This window comes from Ursus maritimus, unplaced genomic scaffold (genome assembly GCF_017311325.1).
Source record: "Ursus maritimus isolate PB19 unplaced genomic scaffold, ASM1731132v1 scaffold_3, whole genome shotgun sequence".
In the NCBI taxonomy this organism is placed as follows: domain Eukaryota; kingdom Metazoa; phylum Chordata; class Mammalia; order Carnivora; family Ursidae; genus Ursus; species Ursus maritimus.
In genome coordinates, this window is record NW_024425563.1 from 87,394,563 (window position 1) to 87,418,721 (window position 24,159).

At 43.1% G+C, this 24,159-nt stretch overlaps 1 protein-coding gene across 1 annotated transcript in view; it reads left to right on the forward strand.

Annotated features, from left to right (window-relative positions):
* The first annotated feature begins 2,788 nt into the window (after positions 1–2,788).
* Positions 2,789–24,159, forward strand: part of SLC26A4 (solute carrier family 26 member 4) — a 46,578-nt gene continuing 25,207 nt past the window's right edge. The window contains exons 1-7 of the mRNA XM_040644396.1: positions 2,789–3,225; positions 4,691–4,830; positions 10,407–10,517; positions 12,137–12,321; positions 12,892–13,056; positions 19,592–19,744; positions 20,532–20,614. Of these exons, the coding sequence (XP_040500330.1) occupies positions 3,062–3,225; positions 4,691–4,830; positions 10,407–10,517; positions 12,137–12,321; positions 12,892–13,056; positions 19,592–19,744; positions 20,532–20,614 (1,001 nt within the window). The 5' untranslated portion in view covers positions 2,789–3,061. The remainder of the gene's footprint in view (positions 3,226–4,690; positions 4,831–10,406; positions 10,518–12,136; positions 12,322–12,891; positions 13,057–19,591; positions 19,745–20,531; positions 20,615–24,159) is intronic.

Sequence of the window (24,159 nt, forward strand, 5' to 3'; positions counted from 1 at the left end):
CATTTTGCAACCACTTGATGAATGTCTGCTGCACCCACAGATAGGAGACCAGTGTCCTTGCCGATTTTGTTCACCATTGTATCTATGGCCGGCACTAATCGATTCTTGATAAATCCTTGAATGAACAATGTGTATGTTTAGTACATGTAGCAATTTAGTAGTAGATGTACATTTTAGTAACATACAGAACCTTAGAGGGACTTCGAACCCCATCATAGGATGTTTAATAGCATCCCTGGCCTCCATCCACTAGATCTCAGTAGCATACCCTCAGGCGTGACAACAAAAATGTCTCTAGACATTGCCAAATGCCCCCCGAGGGGCAAAATAGCCCTTAGTTAAGAACCACTGGTATATGCAGTTGACCCTTAAACAATGTGAGTGTTAGGGCTTCCAAACCCTGTGGAGTTGAAAATCCTCCAATAACTTTTGCCTTCCCACAAAATTAACTACTGATAGCCTACTCTTGACTGGAAACCTTACCCGCAATATGATCAGTCGATTGACTCATATTTTGTATGACTTATGTGTTATACACCATATTCTTACAATAAAGTAAGGTAGAGAAAAGAAAATGTTATTAAGAAAATCATAAGGAAGAGAAAATACATTTACAGTATTGTACTGTACTTACAAGGGAAATTCCACCTCTAGGTGGTCCTATGCAGTTAAAGCTGTGTTGTACAAGGGTCAACTGCACAAGCTAAACCTTCCCTGTGAGTGGATAAGAATTCTCAAGTTCATGACCTGGATTTTTATTTTTGGGTCCCTTCTTCAATGGTTCTTAACGTTATTTAAAGTTTATTCATTTTATTTTATCTCTACACCCAACATGGGGCTTGAACTCAGGACCCCAAGATTAAGTAAGAGTTGCACGCTCTTTCCACTGAGTCAGCCAGGCACTCCTTAACCTTATTTAAGAATCAAGTACGTTTTTTGTTTTTTGTTTCTAAAGATTTTATTTATTTATTTGACAGAGAGAGATACAGCCTGTGAGAGAGGGAACACAAGCAGGGGGAGCGGGAGAGGAAAAAGCAGACTCCTAGCGGAGGAGCCTGATGTGGGGCTCGATCCCAGAGCACTGGGATCACGCCCTGAGCCGAAGGCAGACGCTCTCAACGATTGAGCCACCCAGGTGCCCCTCAAGTACGTTTTTGAACATCTGTTGAAAGCTGTTGACTCATTCATTTATCAGGAAAATGCACATGCTCACAGCATGTGGAATACAATTACAGAGAATTTACACTAGGGTTCTCCCCTGAGGAGTTCTGTTTCCTGGAGCTTAAAGAATTGTCATGGTTTGAATTTTCCAGCTAAGCAACTGCAGACTGGTGTCCAGAAGGTCCATAGTCTCTTTTGGAGTCTCTTCTGTTTTTACTTCAGAACACTGATAATCGGGGGAGAATTTTCCTGTTTACTAAACTCTCCCATCCTTCATCTTCACCTGCATTAGCCAGTGAGATTCATTCCTGCAGAAGTCAGAACCCTGCTGAGGTAGGATAGATCCGACTCCCCTTCACTTATTTCTAGTCTCCATTCCTGTCGAGTCCAGCTGATTCCTTCCTTAATTGCCCAGATGACTGAGAAGAAAGAAAGAACGAAAGAGTCAGCAGGGAAAGAAAGCCAGCCCCCTGGACACTTGGTTTTGATTGTGAAATATAACACACAAAGGCACACACAGAGAGAAAAGTCCATACACAATGTATCTAAAATTATGAATAAATTATGATCTTCAGAAGTATGAGTACTTCTGAAGAAACACTTTCTAGAAATACAGAGCGTTATTAAATACAAAACTGGCCACTGCCCCTTCCCTCCTCCCCCACCCGGAGCACCATGAGAGCTGTGTGCCAGACTCCAGAGCTTCTTGATTCACACAGCCTAGGAGCCAAGGTCAGCGCTCCCAGCAGTCGAGTTTTCCGCGCAGGGCGGGGCTCTGCTCTCCTGGAACAAGTTTCCGTCTCCCACTCCCTGACCTCGCAGCCCGCGTTAGCAATCGGGAGGTGAGTGAGGATCCCGCTGGCCCTTACGTGACAACCAGTAATGTTCTCGGCCCTCCCGGTTCGGCAAAGGGAAAGAATGCGGGAGGAGTAGCATTTCTTTCCCAGTAGGCTAGGTGGGGAAAGAGGCTACCTCTGTGTCCCTCTTTTGGACTAAGGTGTCTCTGTTTTTCCATAAATAAAACGTCTCACTGCCTTCTGCGAGCGCTATAAAGGCAGCGGAACGGCTGTCCCGGGGGCATTCCGGGCGGGCCACCAGCCAAAACAGGTGAGCTGGCCGCTGAGGATGCCGCTTACTCCACCCAGCTTTGGCTTAACTCCCGGGAGGCATCACTAGCCGCTGATGGGACTGGTGTGGGGACACGGAGCGGGCTGGCAGGGGGCAGTACAGCCTTCTTTCTGAGAAGCTGAGAGCGAGAAGGAGGCTAGCAAAACCGGCCCGGGCAAGAGATCCGCTCCACCTGCCCAAAGTTCTGCCCCCGGGAGAACTACGACGCGCTGCTGGAATCTACCTGCAGGCCACGTAGCCTCGGGACCCGGGGAACGTGGCCTGAGGTTTCCAGGCCCGGCCCCGGGGCCAGTGCTTCTCTCCTGGTGCGCGCCTGGGGCTGTGCCCTGGGTCTCGTGCGACGCGAGAGGGGAGCTCACAGGGTCCCCTTCCGTCCCCGCACGCGCTCGGGCCCCAGCAGGGATTTGGGGAGATTTCAGGACGCGGACAGCGCCCTGGCTGCCCGCGGGTGGGGACTGGGTCGAGCTCCGGAAGACCCCCAGGCGGGCCTCACCCTCTTCAGAGTCCGGGAGCCCCAGGCAGCCGGTGCAGACTACGCGACCCGAAGGTCCTCACGTGCCCGGGTGCAGCCTGGTGGTGCGCGCCCGGGGGCGGCGGCCTGGAGCGCCCAGCACGGCGGCGCGCGGGCCAGGTGCTCTGGGATCGGCTGCAACAGGTGGGGCCAGGCGAAAGCTAACGGGAGGTCGCCTCTTCCTGTCCCTTTCTCTTCGCCTCCTCTCCCTCCTTCCCCGCTCCATCTCCTTCCTCCTCTTCGTCCTCCGCCTCGCAGGTCATGGAAGCGCCCGGCAGCAGGTTGGAGCCGCCGCCGCTCCCGGAGTACAGCTGCAGCTACCTGGTGTCGCGGCCGGTCTACAGCGAGCTCGCCTTCCAGCAGCAGTACGAGCGGCGCCTGCAGGAGCGCAAGACGCTGCGGGAGAGCCTGGCCAAGGGCTGCAGGTAGCGGCCGCCGCGGGCTGGGCGCGGGCAGCGGTGGGGCCGGGCGTGTGGGCGCGCGGACCCGGCGTGGGAAGGCGCGCCACCCTACGGGGTCGCCCGGGTTTCAACCATCCACATTGCTGTCCTTCCCGGTCGCAGGATGGCTCATCATTCTCGGCCCGAATTGACTCTAGTCCCAGAAACTCCTCTTTGGCGAGAGTGTGTTCCCGGTTGCCCCACCTCTCTTTTTCCCCCCTCTTGGGGACATCTGGAGTGCGCTTTGGGGTACAGCAGATCCCTACGGCCTCCTGGTGAAGGTCGGGCTGAGGAGAGTGGAGAAGAAAGGGTATCGATTAAAAAGAGATGATGGGTAAACCCATCACCTGACCAGGAGTCCTTGAAACTCCAAGTTCATCTAGGCAGGATGCCACTCGGAGACACGGGATGACGGCTAGAACCCAGGAGAGAGTACTCCCAAGTTCTTCCCGCTCGGGCAGTGGGACCCCCAGGGAGACCTCCATCACTCTCTAAACCCAGACGGGCCACCCGTAATTAGATACCACAAAAAAACAAAAAAACTAGAGAATTGTCAACTGCTGCCAGATTTTCTTTCTTTTTAAGAATTTTTTTTTTTCAGAACGTGAGTATATACAAAAGTAGACAGTATATAATGGAGCCCCCTCCATGTTTTTACCCACCACCCAGCTTCAACAACCACGCTCTGTCTCTACCCACTTGCCCCCACTCCACTTTTTTTTTGAAGCAAATCCTGTACAGTGTATCTTTTTGTCTGTATATATTTCAGTATATATCTCTAGGGACTCAAAAAAAAACACAATCCCCTTATCACACCTAAAAAAATAATTCCTTAATATGAAAAACATAAAAATGTCCAATTGTCTCATAAATATAAATAGTTCAGTTGAATGAAAAGTCAGATAATGTCCACCCACTCTTAACATTTGTTTTCTTTTATTTATAGGGTGCCAAATTTAAAAAATACTAAGTAGCAAGGTACAACAAAGTCTACATTTATCATGTTAAGATTTTTGTATAAACTGGCTCCAAGCTTGTATTGCCAAAATAAAGAGAATGTGTTTATTTTTCTTCAAAGAAAAAGTAGCAGAAGAAGGCGCCTGGGTTAGAAGTCTGAAAATTAATCTCCGTTTGGAGACTCCACATAGATCGTTCTGTGGCTGGTCTAGAAAATGGGTCCTTGTGTAGGGATATTTTCTCAGAGGATTACAAAGGTGGGAGAGGGGAGGGAACACTTAATCCTGTGTTTTCTAGTACAGTGCATTTAAAAGGGTAGATAGAGTTCTTGGCAAAAGCATGGTAACATTTCAGCATTAGTATTTGCCATGCAATTCTTCTTCTTTTTCTAAATGGTTATAAAGACCAGCAGAGTCCAGCTCAAAATTTTGTGCTTTGCAATTGGTCATGACCGAGATGGTATTGGAAAGCCAGTTTTCTTGCCTTTTGACAGCTGTTCAAGAAAGAGAGGCCTTGGTGTCCTGAAGACTCTCCTGCCCATCTTGGACTGGCTCCCCAAATACCGAATCAAGGAATGGCTGCTTAGTGACATCATTTCGGGAGTTAGTACTGGGCTGGTGGGCACGCTGCAAGGTAAGGTGGTGGTGGATTGGGTCCGAAATGATTGAGGGTCACAGTCCCCAGCAGCAGTTCGTAACTTCCACCTGAGTCCCAGGAGTCTGTACCAAATCTTTGCTTACCCTTCGAGATCTTCATCTTTCCTGTAGAGCCCCTTAGTGGACAGATTTGTCTCTTTTTTTCCTCTTCCTTAGAGTGCTCTTGCTGGGAAACCCTGCTGCTTCTCAAGCTGCCTGCTAGCGCCCTAGCATCTGAGCAGTGGCTTCCCAACTTCTGTTGACCACAACTCACAGTAAGAAACAGACATTACATCATGATCGGCACACACATATCTCAAGTTTCGTGAAATGATATTAACCCTCACTACAAGTGATATACTCTGATGGTTTCTATTCTGTCCTCTTCCATTTTGCTTATATTTTTTAGATGATGATTGCAGTTCATTAAATTATTTTGCATCCCACACATGGGTCTTGACCTGCAATTTGAAGGTGGCTTAAGGGAAAGTGAAGGAAGTGTTTTAGCCTGGAGTGTTGTACATAGCATTTTGTTCTGTCCTCCGTAGTTTTTAAAATTCATCCTTATTTTAATCTCTGGCAAAATGTCTTAACAGAGGTGTTTTATTTTGTTTTGTTTGTTTTGTTTTAAACAGGCTTTATATTATATTTCCGTGAGCATCTTAGGAATCTGTTGCATAGTCGGTGAATTGCAGTACGGGCATTCTCCTCTGTCCCCCATCCCTATTGTCTTGCTTCTGCTATCTCCCCAACTCTGCAAAGCCCCTGGACCATGAAAACAGAAGTCTCATTTACTTATTATAATTTGATGGGGCATCTAGTATGCTCCAGGCACTCGGTATGCTGACGTGAATGAGCTGTACCACCTGCTCCTAAGGAGCTCATGGTCCATGGAAAGTAGATAATAACAGTTCAACAGGGCTGTGACAGGGGTAACAAGGCCTTGGAGGTGAGCGTGCACAGAGGCTCACAACCCAGCCTTAGGGGACTGGGAATGGCTTCCTGGAGGCTGAGTTGTCAGATGGAATTTCTGTGAAGGTTTAGTTTGAGACTGCCCAATGATGGCAAGTAGAGTGGGGTGGGGATGTGGGTAGAAAGATGGCTTGAAAATGGACTATTTCAGAAGTTAGTAACAGTTGTTGAGCAACGTCATGAACCAGCTTTTGCCCGTAGAGCTCTCAAGATTCCTCAGAGCAAGCCAGGTAGATTTCCACAGAGGAGGGTATTCTGTGGCCCCAGCGTGGAGCCCCAGCCTGACCGACCATGGTTTCAGTCACAAAGGTGGATGGAAGAGGAGGTAGGGCTGAGCAGTACATTAGTTCGATGATGCCCCGTGCCCACAGTGGGCTCTAAAAGCTATGACATAGCAACACTGTGTGACTCCTGGGAGACAGGAACCGTCGAGTTAATGTTTGTTTAGCTAGTGCCTGGCATGGAAACTGGCACAAAGTAGATGGCCTCATCTCCACACTTAGTGAAGAGGCCTGAATTGCTTTTCTGATGATGAATATATGTTGTTTACTATGCTAAAGGCTTTGGCCAATTATCTCATTTAATCCTCACAAAAATAATTATTAACTCCTTTCCAATAGATGAGAAATCCATTAAATCATTTTCTGTCTCTATAAAGTGACCTTTGTAACGTAAATTTCTGGGAGAGTACCTGGTTCATTCATGCATTCATTCATCCTTCATTCACTTAATACTATTTATAAACCAATTCTGTATGTCAGATGTTCAGCCACGAAGATTCAGTGGTTTATTGACAAGCACAGGTACTGACCTCACTGAGTTCCTTTCGAATGGTGGACATTAATTTGATTAAGTTATTAAATAAAGGAGATAAACAAAAAAATATTTACAGATTGTAATAGATTTAATCCATTGTGTAGGATTAAATACTCTGTCCTAGGGATTACTTTGAGGAGGGAGTATTTATTTTAGGTAGAATGGTCAAGGAAGGCTTTACTGAGGGGATGAAATTTAGTTAGATTCAGAGGATGAGGAGACAACCAGGCAAAGGCCCAAGGGCAAAAGGAGTTCAGTGTTTTCAAGGGAGTTGCAAGAAGAATTCTAGAGTGGGTGGGTGCGTTGTGTAGGGGGGGGAGGGTGAACAGAAGGAGATAAGGTTGGGCGGGGCTGTGTTAGGATGGGGCAGGGAGGCACTTGCTCTCAGGAGGCTTCCTTGAATATGGTGCCTCAGGCACTTGACTTGCCTCAGCCTACTCCCAGCCCTGGAGGACAGTTGTGTCAGCTTAAACCAGCTTGAGCAGGAGACGGAGAGAACTGATCTGCGGAGAGATCTGATCTGTGTAGATCTGAAATGTATTCTGGAGCAACAATCACTGGTGTCTACTGATGGATTTAGCATGTAGCCGAAAAATCCCAGATGGCTGCAAAGTTGTGGGCTTGAACAACCGGGTAGATGGTTATGTCACTTATTAAAATGGCAAAGACTGGCTGAGGAGCAGGTTTGGGATGGAAAGTGAAGAGTTTCCATTTGGACATGCTGAGTTGGAGATGTACGTGAGACCTCTAAGTGGAAATGCCAAATACAGAGTTGGAGCTATTACAAGTGTGAAGAGCAGAGGAGAGGTCTGGGCTAGGCAGAAATATCAGGGAAGCGTCCCTGTAGCGGTGCTCTTTAAAGGAGTGGGAATGCCCCAGACTACCCAGGGAGAAGGGGCCGATGGAAGAGAAGATGGCTGGACCATTCAGAGGTCAGGAGGGTAAGAGGAGGGCCACAGAGAACCGTGAGGAGGCTCCGGAGGTTGGAGAGAAAGAGCGACTGGAGGGATGTGGGGTCAGAAGCCAAGAGAGGAGGTTGCTTTTAAAAGAATAGAGGGGAGATAGTGTCATACTCTTCAGGGGAGAGTTTGAAGATGGAACACAGACAATGCTTTTAAGAAGGTTTGTTGTGTGGGCCGCCTGGGTGGCTCCGTGGGTTAAGTGTCCGACTTGTGGTTTAGGCTCAAGTCATGATCTCAGGATGGTGCGATCGAGCCTGGCATCAGGCTCCGTGCTCAGTGCAGTCTGCTTGACATTCTCTCTCCCTCTGCCCCTCCCCCTGCTCCCACGCATGCTCTCTCTCTCTCTAAAATAAATAAATAAATATATATTTAAAAAAAGGTTTGCTGTGAAGCAGAACAGAAAAATGGCTGTAACCAGAGAGAGGTAAGGGATGGAGGTAGAATGAGGGAAGATTTAGGTTTCTTTTAACAGAAGAGATACCAGAACATATCTGGGAGCTGGTGGGAATGTCCTTGTAGAGAGAAAGGTGTCTGTGGCCCACGAGGTGGAGGAGAAACTGAAAGTGGTGACAAGGGGGGATTGCAGCTGGGGCTCAAGGACAGAAGTAGGTGGGTTGCTTCTTCTTAAAGACAGGAGGGATATCTCCTCCATTTTTGAAGGAAGAAAGACGGAACAAATGGTGCTAATATAGAGTGATTTGAAATTATGGTGAAAAGCAAATTAGGAACATCTCTTATGGATTCTTTGTTTTAGGTGGAGTCTAAGATTCATCTCTGAACTGTGTGTGCAAAAGGGGGAGGGGCGGTTTGAAGAAAGTGCGGGAGATCTGAGTCTTTTTCAGAGCTAGGACATGGAGTTGGACCACCAGGCAGTCCAGAGTACCCACTGGGGCTCCTGTTCCTGAATCTTCTGTGAGATTTGTCAGCCAGAGTGAAGATTATCTAGTCTCTAGTCCATTTATCCAGCTGCTCGAGGGCTTGTCACCCAAAATGTGGAGGTTTGGGATCAGTTAGAATGGGGTTTTACCCGACAAGAAAAGGGAAGGGGAAAGAGAGTGAAGCAGGGGAGTTCAGAGTATTTCTGAAATTCCATGGACAGGAGGCAAGAGAAGGCAGGCGGACACCTTGGATAGGGACAAGGTGAATCAGTTCATCCTTTAGAAGCCCCATGAGAACAAAGAAATGTTGCAACAAGGATTCTGGAGTAGGCAAACTGAAAGGCTGGGAGGTTGTAGTTTGAGAGAGGTTGCTCAAAATTGATATTTCAGGGGCGGTGCCATAGTCTCTAGTGGTCCCAAGATCATGACACACTTCTGGCTGGCTGGATTTGATCCCAGGACGGTGGGATCATGACCTGAGCGGAAGACTGATGCTTAAGCTTAACCGAGTGAGCCACCCAGGCGCCCCCACATAAATGCATATGTATGTAAAAGAATAAAATGTCAGAATGATAAGCATTAATTCAGGATAGCGGTTCCCTTCTGGGGATGGAGGGACGAAGGACAATGTGATTGAAGAAAAGTACACAGAGTTGCAACTTTACTGGCAATTTATTTCTTAAGCTGGACAGTGAATACATGAGTGTTTATTCATGATATTGTCTTTTTGTATATGGAAATGACTTTGTATATTGAAAATCTTTCAAGATTTTTTTGTGCATGCAACATCCATGTTTACTTTTATAAAAGGGGGAGCAGGCATACTTACCATGATTTTTAAAAAAAGATTTATTTCTTTGAAAGAGAGAGAGCATGAGTGGAGGGGGGAAGGGGCAGAGGGAGAGGGAGAAACAGTGACAAATGTGGGGCTCAATCCCAGGACCCTGAGATCATGCCTTGAGCAGACAGGCAGACACCTAACCGACTGAGCCACCCACCCACCCCCTTACCATGATTTTGAATCCTGCTTTTCCTTCCTTTTTCCTTTGTTCTTTACATATCTCCATGTTAGTAAATGTATTTCTATACATATCAATTTCATTTTACAGAGTTACAGTATGTAAAGTATAATTCAGTTAACCACTTTTCCGTTTTGAGACATTCATTCAGTAAATAATGCACTTGTGAGCCAGGATATTTAGGTTGTTTTCTGCCCTTTTTGAAACTGCTATAAGTGGAATCCTTAACATGTTAAGAACCCAGTGACCAAAGGGCTTGATTTTTCTCTCACTGTGAGTGAAATGTGAGGAGGCAATATGGAGTAAGATGTGTTAACTACCTAAGAAGTATTTAACTAAGGAAAAGAAGGCACCATTACGGTCTTTCAACTGCCATGTACGTGGAAAAGTTGAGATTTCTCCACACTGTGCGGCACGGCCCCGGTGGAGAAGCTGAGCTCCTGGAGGAAAGCCGAGGAGAGCTGTCTTACCTGCTGCTGGGTACAGCTGGCATCGTTTCCTTTGTGTGGATCTGACTTCTGTTCCCTAGCAAGGAAGGGGGAATCACAGTGCAACGACGACTGTGTCCCTGCGGACACAGAGAAACACTGCATTCACACGAAACGTCTGCCTTTGGACCAAACTGACGAAGTTTTTAACCAACTGACTTGACTTCCTTTTACCACTCGTCTAATCGGTGGATAATTGGATTACTGATCAATTTGATCAATTTCTTTAAGCAGGTGGAGCGTGAGGATGAATCATTATCTAAGCTGATCCGATCATGTTCTGCATCCTAGCGTAGCCCCAGACTATATGCAAAATAAAGAAGACCACCCAGGGCAAGCTGCAAATCGGGGAATATCTATGAAAAGGCCTTTCTTTGCACAGTAGAAAGAATACTGTAACTTTTGTTTGTGAATTTAATCATTTTGGATGTACTTTCAGGCATGGCGTACGCTCTGCTAGCTGCAGTCCCTGTTGGATATGGTCTCTACTCTGCTTTTTTCCCTATCCTGACATATTTTATCTTTGGAACATCAAGACACATCTCAGTTGGTAATTATAAACATATATCACAATTGTATTTATTCACGTTTAATGTCTTTTGGCTATAGTATGTGTATTATGCTTCCATATCTTTGTTAATGTTTTCCAGGAAAATAGGCCTTCAGTGTTTTGCGGGCTTATCCAATTCAATGATGCAGTGGTTCTTCTTAGCTTTCAAAATACCATCTCTTTAGTATTAGGTTTAAACTTAACTCTTTTTTTTCTTTTTTTTAAAGAGGGGAAAATTGAAAGATTGTCAGAATTACAGCCTACCTTCAAATTCTAGCATATTTTCATTTTAAGAAATGTAATAAACTTGACTCCATATTTAGGAAGTGTTCTCTTCCAAAATACAAAATGACAAGGGGAAAAAAATCTTCAAGAGGTCTTCAAACCTACTGCTTTACTAGACTAACCTATCATTTACTAAATTATGTTCATCAAATACATATTCATCATTTCATTAAAAACTGTACTCATTTTAAGTCCCTAATATTGGAAGACTGGCAAAATTGTGCCAAAACTATTTAGAAACTAAGCTTGGCTTTCCTTCATGGTGTGGCTCAAAATAGGCTTATTTTCTGCTGTTCCTAAAATTTGAATTCTCTTTTGCTGGAATGTTCTGGTAAATGAATGTTTTAATGCTATTTTGTGACTTTGACATTTATACTTGAGATAATTTTGCGCCTACATCCATCTGCTGGCTAGACATGTCTACCTGGACAATCCTCTTGAGACAAATACAATCATCTACTATATCTCCAGCCCATATCCTCATCCTTAGCCGTTTTTTCCCCAGTATCTAGCCTTGACTGTGGAAGGAGATCAGGAAGAGGCTATTGATTGAAAGCACTTCCTCACCTGGGAGAATCAATCAGTATCAAATGCTTGATAACGTGAGGAACATAGGAGCTGATGTTGTTCTCTTTGGTGTTCTATACATTTAGACCCTCCGGGTTACTGGATTTTGGTACTGAGCCCTCCCAACTGCTAAGGCCTTCCATGACGAACATACCGGATCACCATCAGAGATAAAAATATCAGGAGTGATTGGGAGAAAAGGAATACTTTTAAAACACAGAATCTTATGGACTGGCATATGATATGAAAAAATAATTTGTCTTGAAAAGAGAAAAAGAGAAACTATGTACTCTCTTGGGTGTTTCTTTATCCTAACCTGGACCTTGTGGTATTGATGAAGGTATCCAGCTCTGCAGAGCTCAGGGCATTGGATGCTCTAGGAAATGAGCTTATATGGAATAAATAAGACAGAACAGTAAGGATTCAGCTGGTTTGCCACCTCTGCCAGGAAACCTTTCCGGTCAACTCCCCGCACCCCTGCCCCAGTACACATGAAGACTACGCAAAGACAGGATAGACAACCCTCTTGTGTATTCACAGAGCATCCGGAGTGCTGTGTTATAATTGCCCACCTACATGTCTCTCTTGATTATTTCTGGGTCACGAATGCCTTGAAACATCTGCTTTGTAATTTCCTTTGTGAACAAACAATATTTTCCCAGTCACAGTCCATAATTCCACGCATCTTTCTAACCCCATGTAGACATGTTGAACCTAAACATTTGTGATGAATAATTATTAATTGATAGAGGCTTTTTTTTCCCCAGGGCCATTCCCAGTGGTCAGTTTAATGGTGGGATCTGTTGTGCTGAGCATGGCCCCCGACGAACACTTTCTCATATCCAGCAGTAATGGGACCGCATTCAATACCACCATGATAGACTATGTGGCCAGAGATACAGCGAGAGTATTGATTGCGAGCACCCTTACTCTTTTGGTTGGAATCATACAGGTAATGGGATTACAAGTACAATATGGATCGGCATGATTTTTGTTTGAAATAACTGAGTATAAAGCATGTGGACTTCAAGATTCATTTAAACGTGAAACCGAGCAATTTATTGGACCCCCAAAGTTATTTTCTAAATTATATTGTTTTAGGTCAGATGCTGAAATAGTCAGCAAGACCCCACTTATGAAGGCTCGAGTATCATCAAAGTCAGAGACAGAAAAAAAATCAGGATAACATGTGTGATTCAAATGAGGATGAGGGAAGGGAAGTGTGCAGAACCAACCAAGGAGAAAAAAGTGTCCTGGTGAGCAGAGCCATGGGATCTGAAAGGCACAGAAATAAGCCACACGATTTTTGCTTTTCTTATTACATATCTAGAAACACTTTAAGGTTCATATTACCACAGTTTTCAAATTTTAGAGTGGTGGAGGGGCATTACGACAAGTATTTTTGTGTTATTAGCAGGCCAACCAGAGTTTTAACTGATGTTAAGTTGAACTCGTTAATAGTTCAAGAGAGTTGGTCCTTCTGTCAGGCAAACATTAACTTTTTCTTTCCTTCTCATACTAGTTGATATTTGGAGGTTTGCAGATCGGATTCATAGTGAGGTACTTGGCAGACCCTTTGGTTGGCGGATTCACAACAGCTGCTGCTTTCCAAGTGCTGGTCTCCCAGCTGAAGATCGTTCTCAACGTTTCCACCAGAAACTATAATGGAGTTCTCTCCATTATCTATGTAAGTGTGGCTTCTAACTCCGGGGATGGCTCCCTGAGAAAACTCTCTTCTTTTCTTCTTTAACCTGCATCTGGAGAGCATAAGTTCCTCCATGCCATACTTTGGGGTGCATGGAAAACATTCTTCTCTGAAAGCAGGCAATAGAATCAGGAGTAACATTGAAGACGGCACATTTTACAAATCATCGTTCTCAACTAGTCAGAATGGTTTCAGGAGTGTCACCGCACTTAAAAATATTAATGAAAACAAAAAGGGAATCTGGTCTGGGATGCCACGGACTTGAGTTCTAGTCTCAACTTGGTCTCTGATAAGTTGAGCGACCGTAGACACACCATGGGGGATAGTGGCCGAAAGCTCAGGTTTGGAGCTGAATGACCTGGAGTCATGTCCTGACTCTACTGCTTCCTAATTATATGAGCAAATCACCATGCCTCAGTTTCCTTCTCTGACAAATAGAGTTAGTAATAATATCTATATTCATAGTTAAGTTAAATAGGGTATAAGAGAAGCACTTGGCCCAGAGGCTGGCACATAACAAGTACTTAAAAAAAGTAGGTAGGTTGGAATTATTATTTCACATCTCAAGCCTACTTTCTTTTTTTATTGGTAACATGAAATGACTAGAGATGTAGCTCTAAAGCCCTTTCTAACTGTGAGAGTCCATAAAATGCATAATGTAAATGTCTCAGCAATTATAGATGAAAAGGAACATTAGATTCAGAGATGATTCAACATGCAAAAAAGATGCAAAAGAAGGATGTAGATCACACTAATTAGATTTGAAAAAGTCCTTGGATCTAAATATATGTTTTATATAAAGCATGCTATTGATGCTTGAAAATGATAATGATAGTAACATGATGTCATCCTAGCTTGGGGAGAATGATACTATAGAAAAATAATGTGCTAGTCTCAAGAATGGAGCTTAAGTCCTTTAGTGACCTATGGATTAGCTTCTAAAACAACTAAGGCCATGCATCCATATGTAAAAACTAGTGAGGTGGTGAGGAATTTGCTCGGATTCACGACAGTGCCATAATCCCACATTGCCCTGTCCATTCAACAAATACTGCCCAGTGCCTATTGCAGGCCAGGTACTGTGCCGAGCAGTGGGAATAGGTAGAGGAGGTGGTCTAACATAGGGATTAATCAGCGGCTTTAAATTTCAGTAGAGCTGAGTTGGAATCTTGGTTCCACTACCTACTACCCTTGTGATTTGGGGTGTGTTACAGTTAACGTCTCTACACCTCAGCGTCCTTAATTGTAAAATGGGAGTAAGAACAGCAGCTGCCTCTTAGAATTGTGAGGATTAAAAAGAAAAGTCTGTATAAAGCACTGAGTACGCTATCTGGCTCATGTAAGAGCTTAGTTAATTATTATTATTATTATTGTTATTTTCATTACTAAGGTGACTAGACCTCGTAGAGCTTACTGTTCACTTCCCGAGGAGCCAGCCTATTAATGCAGGCTGTTTTTTGATTCAGTACTATTTTTGTCATTGTTGCTTTTTTCCCTACTAAGTGCTTGGTTCATTTGGAAACCTTCTGACTGCCTTTCTCGGACAGGCCCTCTCACCTTTGCAGTCCCGGGCACATCTTGCTTTTTCTTGCTTTCACACTTTTCCTGTCAACTGTTCATTCATTTATTCCTTCATTGTCACTCATCCAATTCGTCTATTCCGTCGGTATTTATTGACTACCTCTAATGTGCTAGGAACTATTTACTCCCCATACAAATCCACTGACCCCTGAATCCACCAAGATACCCCTTACTGAGTGTACTCTCCTCTTCATAAACATTGCTTGGCTTGTATCCACACAGATCACCAGAGGCTTAGGCCAATGGTTAATTAACCTGGTTCCCTGGCCACTGGGGGACCTCTACAGATAATAATAGTTCTCCTTGTCTCCTAGGACTATGTTGTGTTTTTTTTTAAAGCTTTTATTTTAATTCTAGTATAGTTAACATACAGTGTTATATTAGTTTCAGGTGGACAGTATCGTGATTCAGTACTTCCATTTATCACTCGGGGCTCATCACAAATGCACTCCTTAATCTCCTCACCTATTTCACCCTTCCCCCCTCCACTCACCTGCCCTCCGGTAACCATCAGTTTGTTCTCTATAGTTAAGAGTCTGTTTCTTGGTTTGCCTCTCTCTTTTTTCTTTTGCTCTTTTGTCTTGTTTCTTAAATTCCACATATGAGTGAAATCGTATGGTTTTTGTCTTTTTCTGACTGACTTGTTTTGCTTAGCATAATACCCTCTAGCTCCATCTATGTTGTTGCAAAAGGCAAGATTTCATTCCTTTTGATGGCTGCATAATATTCCATTATGTGTGTGTGTGTGTGTGTGTGTGTGTGTGTGTGTGTGTGTATACCACATCTTCTTTATCCATTCATCTGTTGATGGCCATTTGGGCTCTTTCTATATTATGGCGACTATGGACATTGCTGTAATGGACATTGCTGTAATGAACATTGGGGTGCAGGTGCCCCTTTGGATCACTATGTTTGTGTCCTTTGGGTAAATACCTAGTAGTGCAATTGCTGGATTGTAGGGTGGCTCTATTTTTAACTTTTTGAGGAAACTCCACACTGTTTTCCAGCATAGCTGCACCAGTTGAAATCTGGGCCTATGGTACCTCCAGTTTTGTTTTCCTTTTTCAAGATAACTTTGGCTCTTTGGGATCTTTTGTGGTTCCTTACAAATTTTAAGATTGTTTGTCCCAGTTCTGTTCTGTGAAAAATGCTATTGATATTTTGATAGGGATTGCATTAAATGTGTGGATTGCTTTGGATAGTACAGACATTTTAAAATGTCCTTCCGATCCATGAGCATGGAATGTCTTTCCATTTCTTCCCTGTCTTTCCTAGGACTATGTTTAAGACAAAGCTTGCTGCAAATGATCCCACTTTCAAACAGGGACAAAAGTAACCAAGAAATACTAGAACAAGGTCAAAAATAGTCTTGAAACCAAACACAATTGTTACGTGACTGTTAAACATTATTTTTGAAATCTTAGGTTAGAATGTGTCATAGAATTTTGTGAGAAATTCCTCCAGAGAGGTCAGGTTAGATGAAGATATCTCAATCATCCCTATGTCATCATGACTCTAAGCTTGCTCTTCAGAAAATGAAGAATCAGCAGGTTTGGAAAGGTTTGCATAAGGGTTGAATGAACCACTCAGTACTTGAACAGAGAACTTTCCTTATGACATAACCAGATGCAATCATTCATGAAAGAATCCTTCAACAAATGCACAGAAGTAGTGGATTCCTCCAGGAAAAATTGGAAGATCATTGTAAGATACTTTCCCTGGCTTGTAGCAACTTAACATCTCTTTTGTTATAAGGTTGTTCTTTGGACTGTTTCCTTCTCCCAACTCCTCCCAAAAAAGAAAACAATACAAAGAATTGGAGGAGGAAATATTGGGACACTAAGAAAAACTAAAACTTTTTTTTTTTAAGATTTTATTTCTTTATTTGACAGAGATAGACAGCCAGCGAGAGAGGGAACACAGGCAGGGGGAGTGGGAGAGGAAGAAGCAGGCTCCCAGCGGAGGAGCCCGATATGGAGCTCGATCCCATAACGCCAGGATCACACCTTGAGCCAAAGGCAGACGCTTAACGACTGCGCCACCCAGGCGCCCCTGAAAAACTAAAACTTTTAACTCACAAATGCCAGAGCCACTGAGTATAGCTTGCAGAAGAGGGGAATGGCAGGATGTTGGCAGAATTCAGAATTACTAATACTCCTCATGCCACCATGTAGCTGCTCAATTATGTAAGTAAATCACATAGCACATTTAAGGGTGATTATGTGTTCCTATCATTCGCTTTGAATGGCTTGTCTCAGTAGACAAAGCAAGACTTTCTACTTGCTTACTGAAGTAATGCCACCTCCCCATTTCTTTCTCTAACGTGGAGGAAGACCACACTGAAAAGTTCTGCCCGGATGACGAGAGTTTTGAAAGTCACCGTTAAGCTTGATCAGACACTCTTTTGAATCTGTTTCAGTATGTAAAAATTAAGCCATTATAATAAGGAAAGTAACACTTTAAGGGTTGATCTACGTATGGGCAAAAATTGTTTCTGGTAGGAGGAAATGCCTGACAGTAAGGGGTGATTATAAAGGGTTTGCTCTATTTATAAAGATGAATTAAAATAAATTTGGCACCAGACGTTAACTGATAAACTTCCTCATATGCAACAGCAAGTATATATTTGTTTCTTATGGCTTCGTACCCCCAGGTAATGGTAGGCAAAGAAGGGAGAAATGATCTAAATGAAATGGTCCTAAAATTCTCCAAGCATGGTGGGAAATAGAGTAAAATATTTCCCATCACTGAAATGGTCATTACTATGATTTGAACTATTCAGAATACTAGATTCAAATATGGATTCATTTGTGTATCCACATTTTAAACATATTGTAGTAAATATTTTAATAGTAAACTAAATTAAGATTAGTTTTCAGTGCTTCCTTAGAGTCTCATTTCTATTATCTTTGAGTACAATCTGACTACTTTAGTTTTATTTCTACATAGACTAAACTTTTTATTGTAGAACTTTTCATAGGAGATACCTCAGTGTATAAGCAACTAATATATTTATATGCTTGTAATGCAATTGTGTAATATAAACTGACTTTGTTTTTTGCAACCCATATTACATTCTTAATACACCAGAGGTGCTTTTTATTCAAAGATCTAAGGGACTCTCATAGATTAAATGGGAATCCTGGAGTGACCATTTTTGTAAGGTGAAAATGTTTTTATGATTGGGATAGTTATCTGATTGTTTTCAAGTTTGAATTTTTCCCTTTTGAGTTGAAAGTAAACCTTTACTGTATAGACAGTTAAGTGAAATATTGTATCCAGCTTTTGCATTAATGAGACTTGTCATCGGAAAATTGGTGGTGGGAAGGGTCAGACAGCAATGGCATCCTGACTCTGAGACATGTAGGACTGTTTGCTCTTATGGCAGATGCCCTAAATTCTTGAGTTATTGTGCCCACTTGTGGTACTCGTCCATTTTCTCTCTCTCTTTTTAAAAAAGATTTATTTATTTTAGAGAGAGAAAGGAGAGAGAGAGCGAGTGCGTACACATGAGTGGGGAGGGGCAGAGGGAGAGAATCCCAAAAAGACTCCCCACTGAGTGGGGAGCCCCATGCAGGGCTCGATCCCATGACCCTGAGATCATGACATGAGCCAAAACAAAGAGTCAGATGCGTTACTGACTGAGCCACCCAGGGGCTGCATTTTCTCTTTTCACCCTGCTATCATTTGGTATTTTTGCTATCCATGTCACTGCCTCTAGCGATTTTGACTGACTCTGGAAGGCAAAGTAAATTTATTGGTATTGGGATTAAAGCAAGAGCAAAAATGCTCTCTCAGTGAAAGTCCAAGAGGCTTCCTGTAAGTCAGATGCTTGAACTCTAGTTCAAGCACTTGGTGGATGGCTCTAGCTAGCATGAAAATTTCTCCCCTCATTCCCTTACTCTTGAATGTTTTCCAGAGAGTTGGAGTTGCTGGCAAAATGACCGCTAGATCACTTAAGGTTCTTTATACATAACTGTTATTGGATTGTCATTGTAATTATTTTAAATATAGCTTGTCTGTAAAATTAAGACACGTTATAAATGATAAGATGCTCCATCCCTTTATTTTTATATAAAAATGTATCCATAAAAGGACTCATTCAAAAAAAAAAGTAACCTTCACTGAGAGGTTATTTGTCTCAAAGAAATAAAGAATACCTTCTTACATCATGTCTTCTACAGGACCAGAGCTGCTGGAACAAATGTATTAGTGTTCTTCCCTGGGATTCTCTATTGCTAATCTTCCTTGATTCCCAGAAACCTCCTATTTACAAAACAAGACGAGTTTATTCTTGAGTTGGCTTGTCTGCCCACTTGGAAAGAGTTGTTTTTATTTAAGTCATCTCAGTTCAAGTTTGAACTAGGTACCAAATTAATTTCCAAAATTTATATTTGAGCTTTATATCAATTCAGTAGCTTTTTTTGGCATGAAGAATGGATCAGTCCCTATGTATCTACATATGAAGTAATTAGGTATTTTTATTACCACCGTATCATTCAGGTTGGGGAAGAGTTTTATCTAAAATACTGGCTAATTGGGACTTTTTGGTTTATCAGGTTTTAGTCTCAAAAATACCACATCAACATTGTGAAATTAGGTTACTTAGTAGTCCCTGTAAAACCACTTTAAGATATAAACTTTTAAAGCTTTTCTGCAAGTAAAATTCAGTATGTAATGATATTTTTTTCTTTTGAAACATCTCATTTTTATTGTAAAAAATGCAGATAAACAAAAAAAAGTAGAAATCACCCATGGTTTTACTACTTCAGTTAACCATCATTAATAACTTATATATATTGCTAAGACTGGATGTTTTTAATGGTCTCTGTATTAACCAACACACTTTTATGACTTTACATGAAATTCTTAAGTGCTGTTTGATGATATGATTTTTCACATTTCACATGAATATACAATTATTTTCTTTTTACAGACTCTGATTGAGATTTTTCAAAACGTTGGCAACACCAATCTTGCTGATTTCATTGCTGGATTACTCACCATTATCATCTGTATGGCGGTTAAGGAAGTGAATGATCGATTTAAGCACAAAATTCCAGTCCCTATTCCTATAGAAGTGATTGTGGTAAGTAAAACGTAATTAGGAAATTCAACATGAATGAGTTTGACAAGAAAGAAGTTGTAAGATATGTGGAATATTACTCAGCCATCAAAAAAGCAAATGAAATCTTGCCATTTGCAGCAACACGGTTGGAGCTGGAGAGTATCATGCTTAGTGAAATAAGTCAGTCAGAGAAAGAGAGATACTAAATGATGTCACTCATATATGGAACTTAAGAAACAAAACAAATGAACAAAGAAAAAAAGAGACAAACAAACAAAATCCCCCAGACTCTTAAATACAGAGAACAAACTGGTGGTTGCCAGAGGGGAGGTGGGTGGGGCGATGGGGGAAACAGATAAAGAGGAATGAGAGCACTCTTATTCTCATGAGCACTGTGATGTATAGAAAAGTTGAATCAAGAAAATGTACACCTGAGGGGCGCCTGGGTGGCACAGCGGTTAAGCGTCTGCCTTCGGCTCAGGGCGTGATCCCGGCGTTCTGGGATCGAGCCCCACATCAGGCTCTTCCGCTATGAGCCTGCTTCTTCCTCTCCCACTCCCCCTGCTTGTGTTCCCTCTCTCGCTGGCTGTCTCTATCTCTGTCGAATAAATAAATAAAATCTTTAAAAAAAAAAAAAAGAAAATGTACACCTGAAATGAATATAACACTGTATGTTAATTGTACTTGGATTAAAAAAAAAAGAAAGAAACCAACAGGACAGGCTTCTTAAGGAAGAGACAAAATGTAAGGGGGGAGTTGTTAAAACGTGCAGTTTTTTATTTCTTTAACCTCTTTTGTTTTATTTCAGACAATAATTGCTACTGCTATTTCATATGGAGCCAACCTGGAAAAAAATTACAATGCTGGCATTGTTAAATCCATCCCAAGAGGGTGAGTGTGGAGTTCCTCTTAGGCAATACTAATGTATTAAGTCAGTACTTTCTATTTAAAAGAAGCCTTTTATTACAAGGTCGGTGCTCCTTCACCAGTCTCCTCCGTGTGCGGTCCTAAAGAAGCAGCCATTTGTGCGAACTNNNGAACTGTCAGATGCACTGTGTGTAGGGAAGGTTCAAGCCATTGGCTGAAAGGCAACTCCCATATGCTTTGTTTTTTCTTCATTTTCTTAAAATGTGGCAGGACATATATAGTTACCACCAGACTCCTGACTTAAACTCATATATATATATAATTACAGTATAATACAAATAGAATCATGGTTAGTAACGTTTATCACACTGAGAACAATCTGCTTAAGGAGTAAGGGACATCCTCCACCAATTAGTTTGATCAGTCTTAGGTAATAATTATGTCATTGGTTCTCATGAACAAAATGCATCATCTTAAGGGAGGTTTTATATATGGTTGGTAGTTGGGTGAATTAGAAGAGTTGAGAGCTGAGTTCCTTTGTCCACTTCTGTCACCACCTAGAGGGGTGACGGGGTGGGAGTGAGGGGGTCTCCTATAAAACAGAGTAAATTCTTAATTCGGGCTTGTTCTGAAATACCAGTGAGATCTCTCATAAAATGCACCAAATGGACCAAGTGCACTACGCTATAATTTTATCACACGGCATTAAAAAAGAAACCTAGGTGTTCACTAGATTGGTAACATTAACTTCTAGCAATTATGACCAGACTTACTGTTAGATAGCCAAAAGGTACTAGTTTCCCCTCCCTCAAACCAGTTGCGGGACCTTGGACTGGACTCTGTTTCTCCACGCATTTCTAGAAAACTCCTTAGGCTGGCTGAGTCCTACTGCTTATTCCAGAGGGAACTGATGCTTTCCATATGATTAACCTTAAGATTTCTTCTAATAGCTGGTCAAAGAAATATTGGAAAAATTACAACTGGCCTCCGTGGGTCTTATTTTACCTATTAGCCATTCTAGGATTTCTCAAACTATCTTTTTGTGAGAATCCCATGAGACCCTTGTTAACACAGATTCCTGGTTCCCACCCTGAAATACTGAATTAAGCTTTCCAGAGGAGGGGCCTAGGAATTAAATTTTTTTTAAAGTCTTTTTTAATTAAATATTTTCCAAAGGTGTGATAAAAGGTGCGAAGTGGCCACTTGCGGCCTTATGGGATTTTCATCCTATCAGATTATTTGAGTCGCTACAAACTACATGAGAAAGATATTTTATAGTTCCCCTTTGTCAGGCTTCCTAAGATGTAACACTTAGAGGTGGTCCACAGCAAATGCCCTATGCCTTGAATCCTCGTTCCATGAACAGGCTTGGGGAACTCATTTTTCGCGTCCCGAGGTCCCCGTTCTGGCCTAAGGCAGAGCTTCCCTGCCTGCTGTCCTTCTGAGAGTATACCTCTAGCCTCTTGCTCTTGGGTTGGGTTGAGCTGACTCCTCTGACAGGCCACCTGGTGTGACCGGTCAATGAGGTTGGCCTGCCTGGTCCCAGGGACTGAGAGCTCCTCCAGAAGGGCCGTGAGCCTAGTTGTCCCATTTGACTCTGTCTTTGTAGCACGGTACCTATCCCATAGGAGCATCTCAGGAAATACTTGCTGAGGGACCAAATCCCAAGCCTCTGCCATTGTAAGCAAGCCACTATTGTCTGATCTCATGTGGTAGCATGGAAACAAATCTAGTGACATCAACAACCCTCAGAAAGAAAGGGTGATGGGGAGAGATAGGAAAAGAGCCAGGAAAGTTGAATGTTGAAGGTGAGTTCCGTGACAGGAAGGGGTACCAAGAGAAAGATGGTGCAGGCCCCGTATTTATGCCCTCCTGGCTTCAGTCCTCTAGTGAGGGGGTAAAAGCAAAGCCACTGTTGGCAGTTCCTTTTACCCTGTTGAGGGCCAATTCCGTTTGCTAGGATCGCTCAGTCCATCCTTTCTTCCTTCCTTCCTTCCTTCCTTCCTTCCTTCCTTCCTTCCTTCCTTCCTTCCCCTCCTTCCTTTTACCCATACCAACAAGATGGACTGCTTTCTGGTGGCTCAGTTGGTTAAGTGTCTGCCTTCGGCTTGCGTCGTGATCTCAGGTGAGGTCCTGGGATCGAGCCCCACATCGGGCTCCTTGCTCAGTGGGGAGACTGTTTCTCCCTCTCCCCCTGCCCCTCCCCCTGCTCATTCTCTCTCTTACTCACTCTCTCTCAAATGAATAAATAAAACCTTAAAAAAGAGGGACTGCTTTCCCCTCTAGGTTTTAGTCCCTATTCTTTCTCCTGTTTCCTCTCTGAGTACACTGGTGACTGTCCCCTCCTCACCAGTGCCAGAGGATGTCACTATTCTCATGTTTGTTACATTGCTTTTGAAGTGATGTGCTTTGCACTTGTACTTGAGAGTGTGGCATAGGGGGAACAGGATGGGGGAGGTCAGCAGAATCACAGAGGTTTTCTCCCGGCTGCCTTGTGAAGGCCACTTTTCCCTTATAGTCGGAGTGGTGGTGCATTTGCCAAATGTTCAGGGCCAACCTGAAGTAAAGATGCACTTGGTATCATGTTTATCATGCCTGACTCTCTGTTATGGGTCCTCTGGCCCTTCAGGGACCCACTGCTTCCCACCCTTATCTTTTCAGAGAAGTGTCCTTCACACTCACTCCCCTTCATAGTGTTATCTCACGATCAGGCTACTGAAGAGGGGCAGGAGGTAAGGGAAAGATGACTCAGAGGTCATTAGAAGGTGTCCAGTCTGGGCCCCAAGTGAGTGCGTCGGGGCAGAAAATTGGCACTTCTAAGATCCAGCAAGGTAATGCAAACGATGGCAGGTGTGTGGCAGATTTAGGGTCTCCCTACATTTACTGAGTACTGACTATGTGTGTAGGTACTAATTACTTACACATACTTTGTGACTCTGGGGAGTCAAGGACCTGGTAGAAGGATCTGGAATTGGAGAAGTAGGCAGGCAGGCAGGCAGTGGGCATCAGGTCGCAATCAAAGCTAAACTCTTTGCAAGAAAATGGAAAGTTAATCCGGACAGACCGAATTACCTGAAGTAGGGCTGATTGGGTCTTAGAAATGAGTCACAGCCTGGTGTTAAGAAGTGACGTCCAAGCTCATGTCCAGGCTAGCGGAGGTGTGATACCGAGTCACTCAAGGGCTAGATCAGGGTTTCTAACGTTCTGTCCACCTACATATAAGATCCATTCCTGAGCTTACATATAAGTCAGGATGGGATGTGGGAGAAAAAGAGTCTGGGAAGTAATCTCACCTGTGGGGAGAAAAGGGTACTGGGGCAGAGAACCAGACAGATCTAGTTATTCAGGAAATCAACATTCATACCAGGACCCTACTAAATGACCTTGAGCAAGTCATTTCATTTTTCTGGACTTCAGTTCCTTTATCAACAAAAAGAGAGGTAGATTCAACAATTTCTAGTATATTAGATTAGCATATTACTTTGGGTGATATTAGGATACTAGCTAGCTCTAGATTTCTGTGGTTTTCTGTAACAATCTTATTTCTGCTGTAGCACTTCCCTCTAATT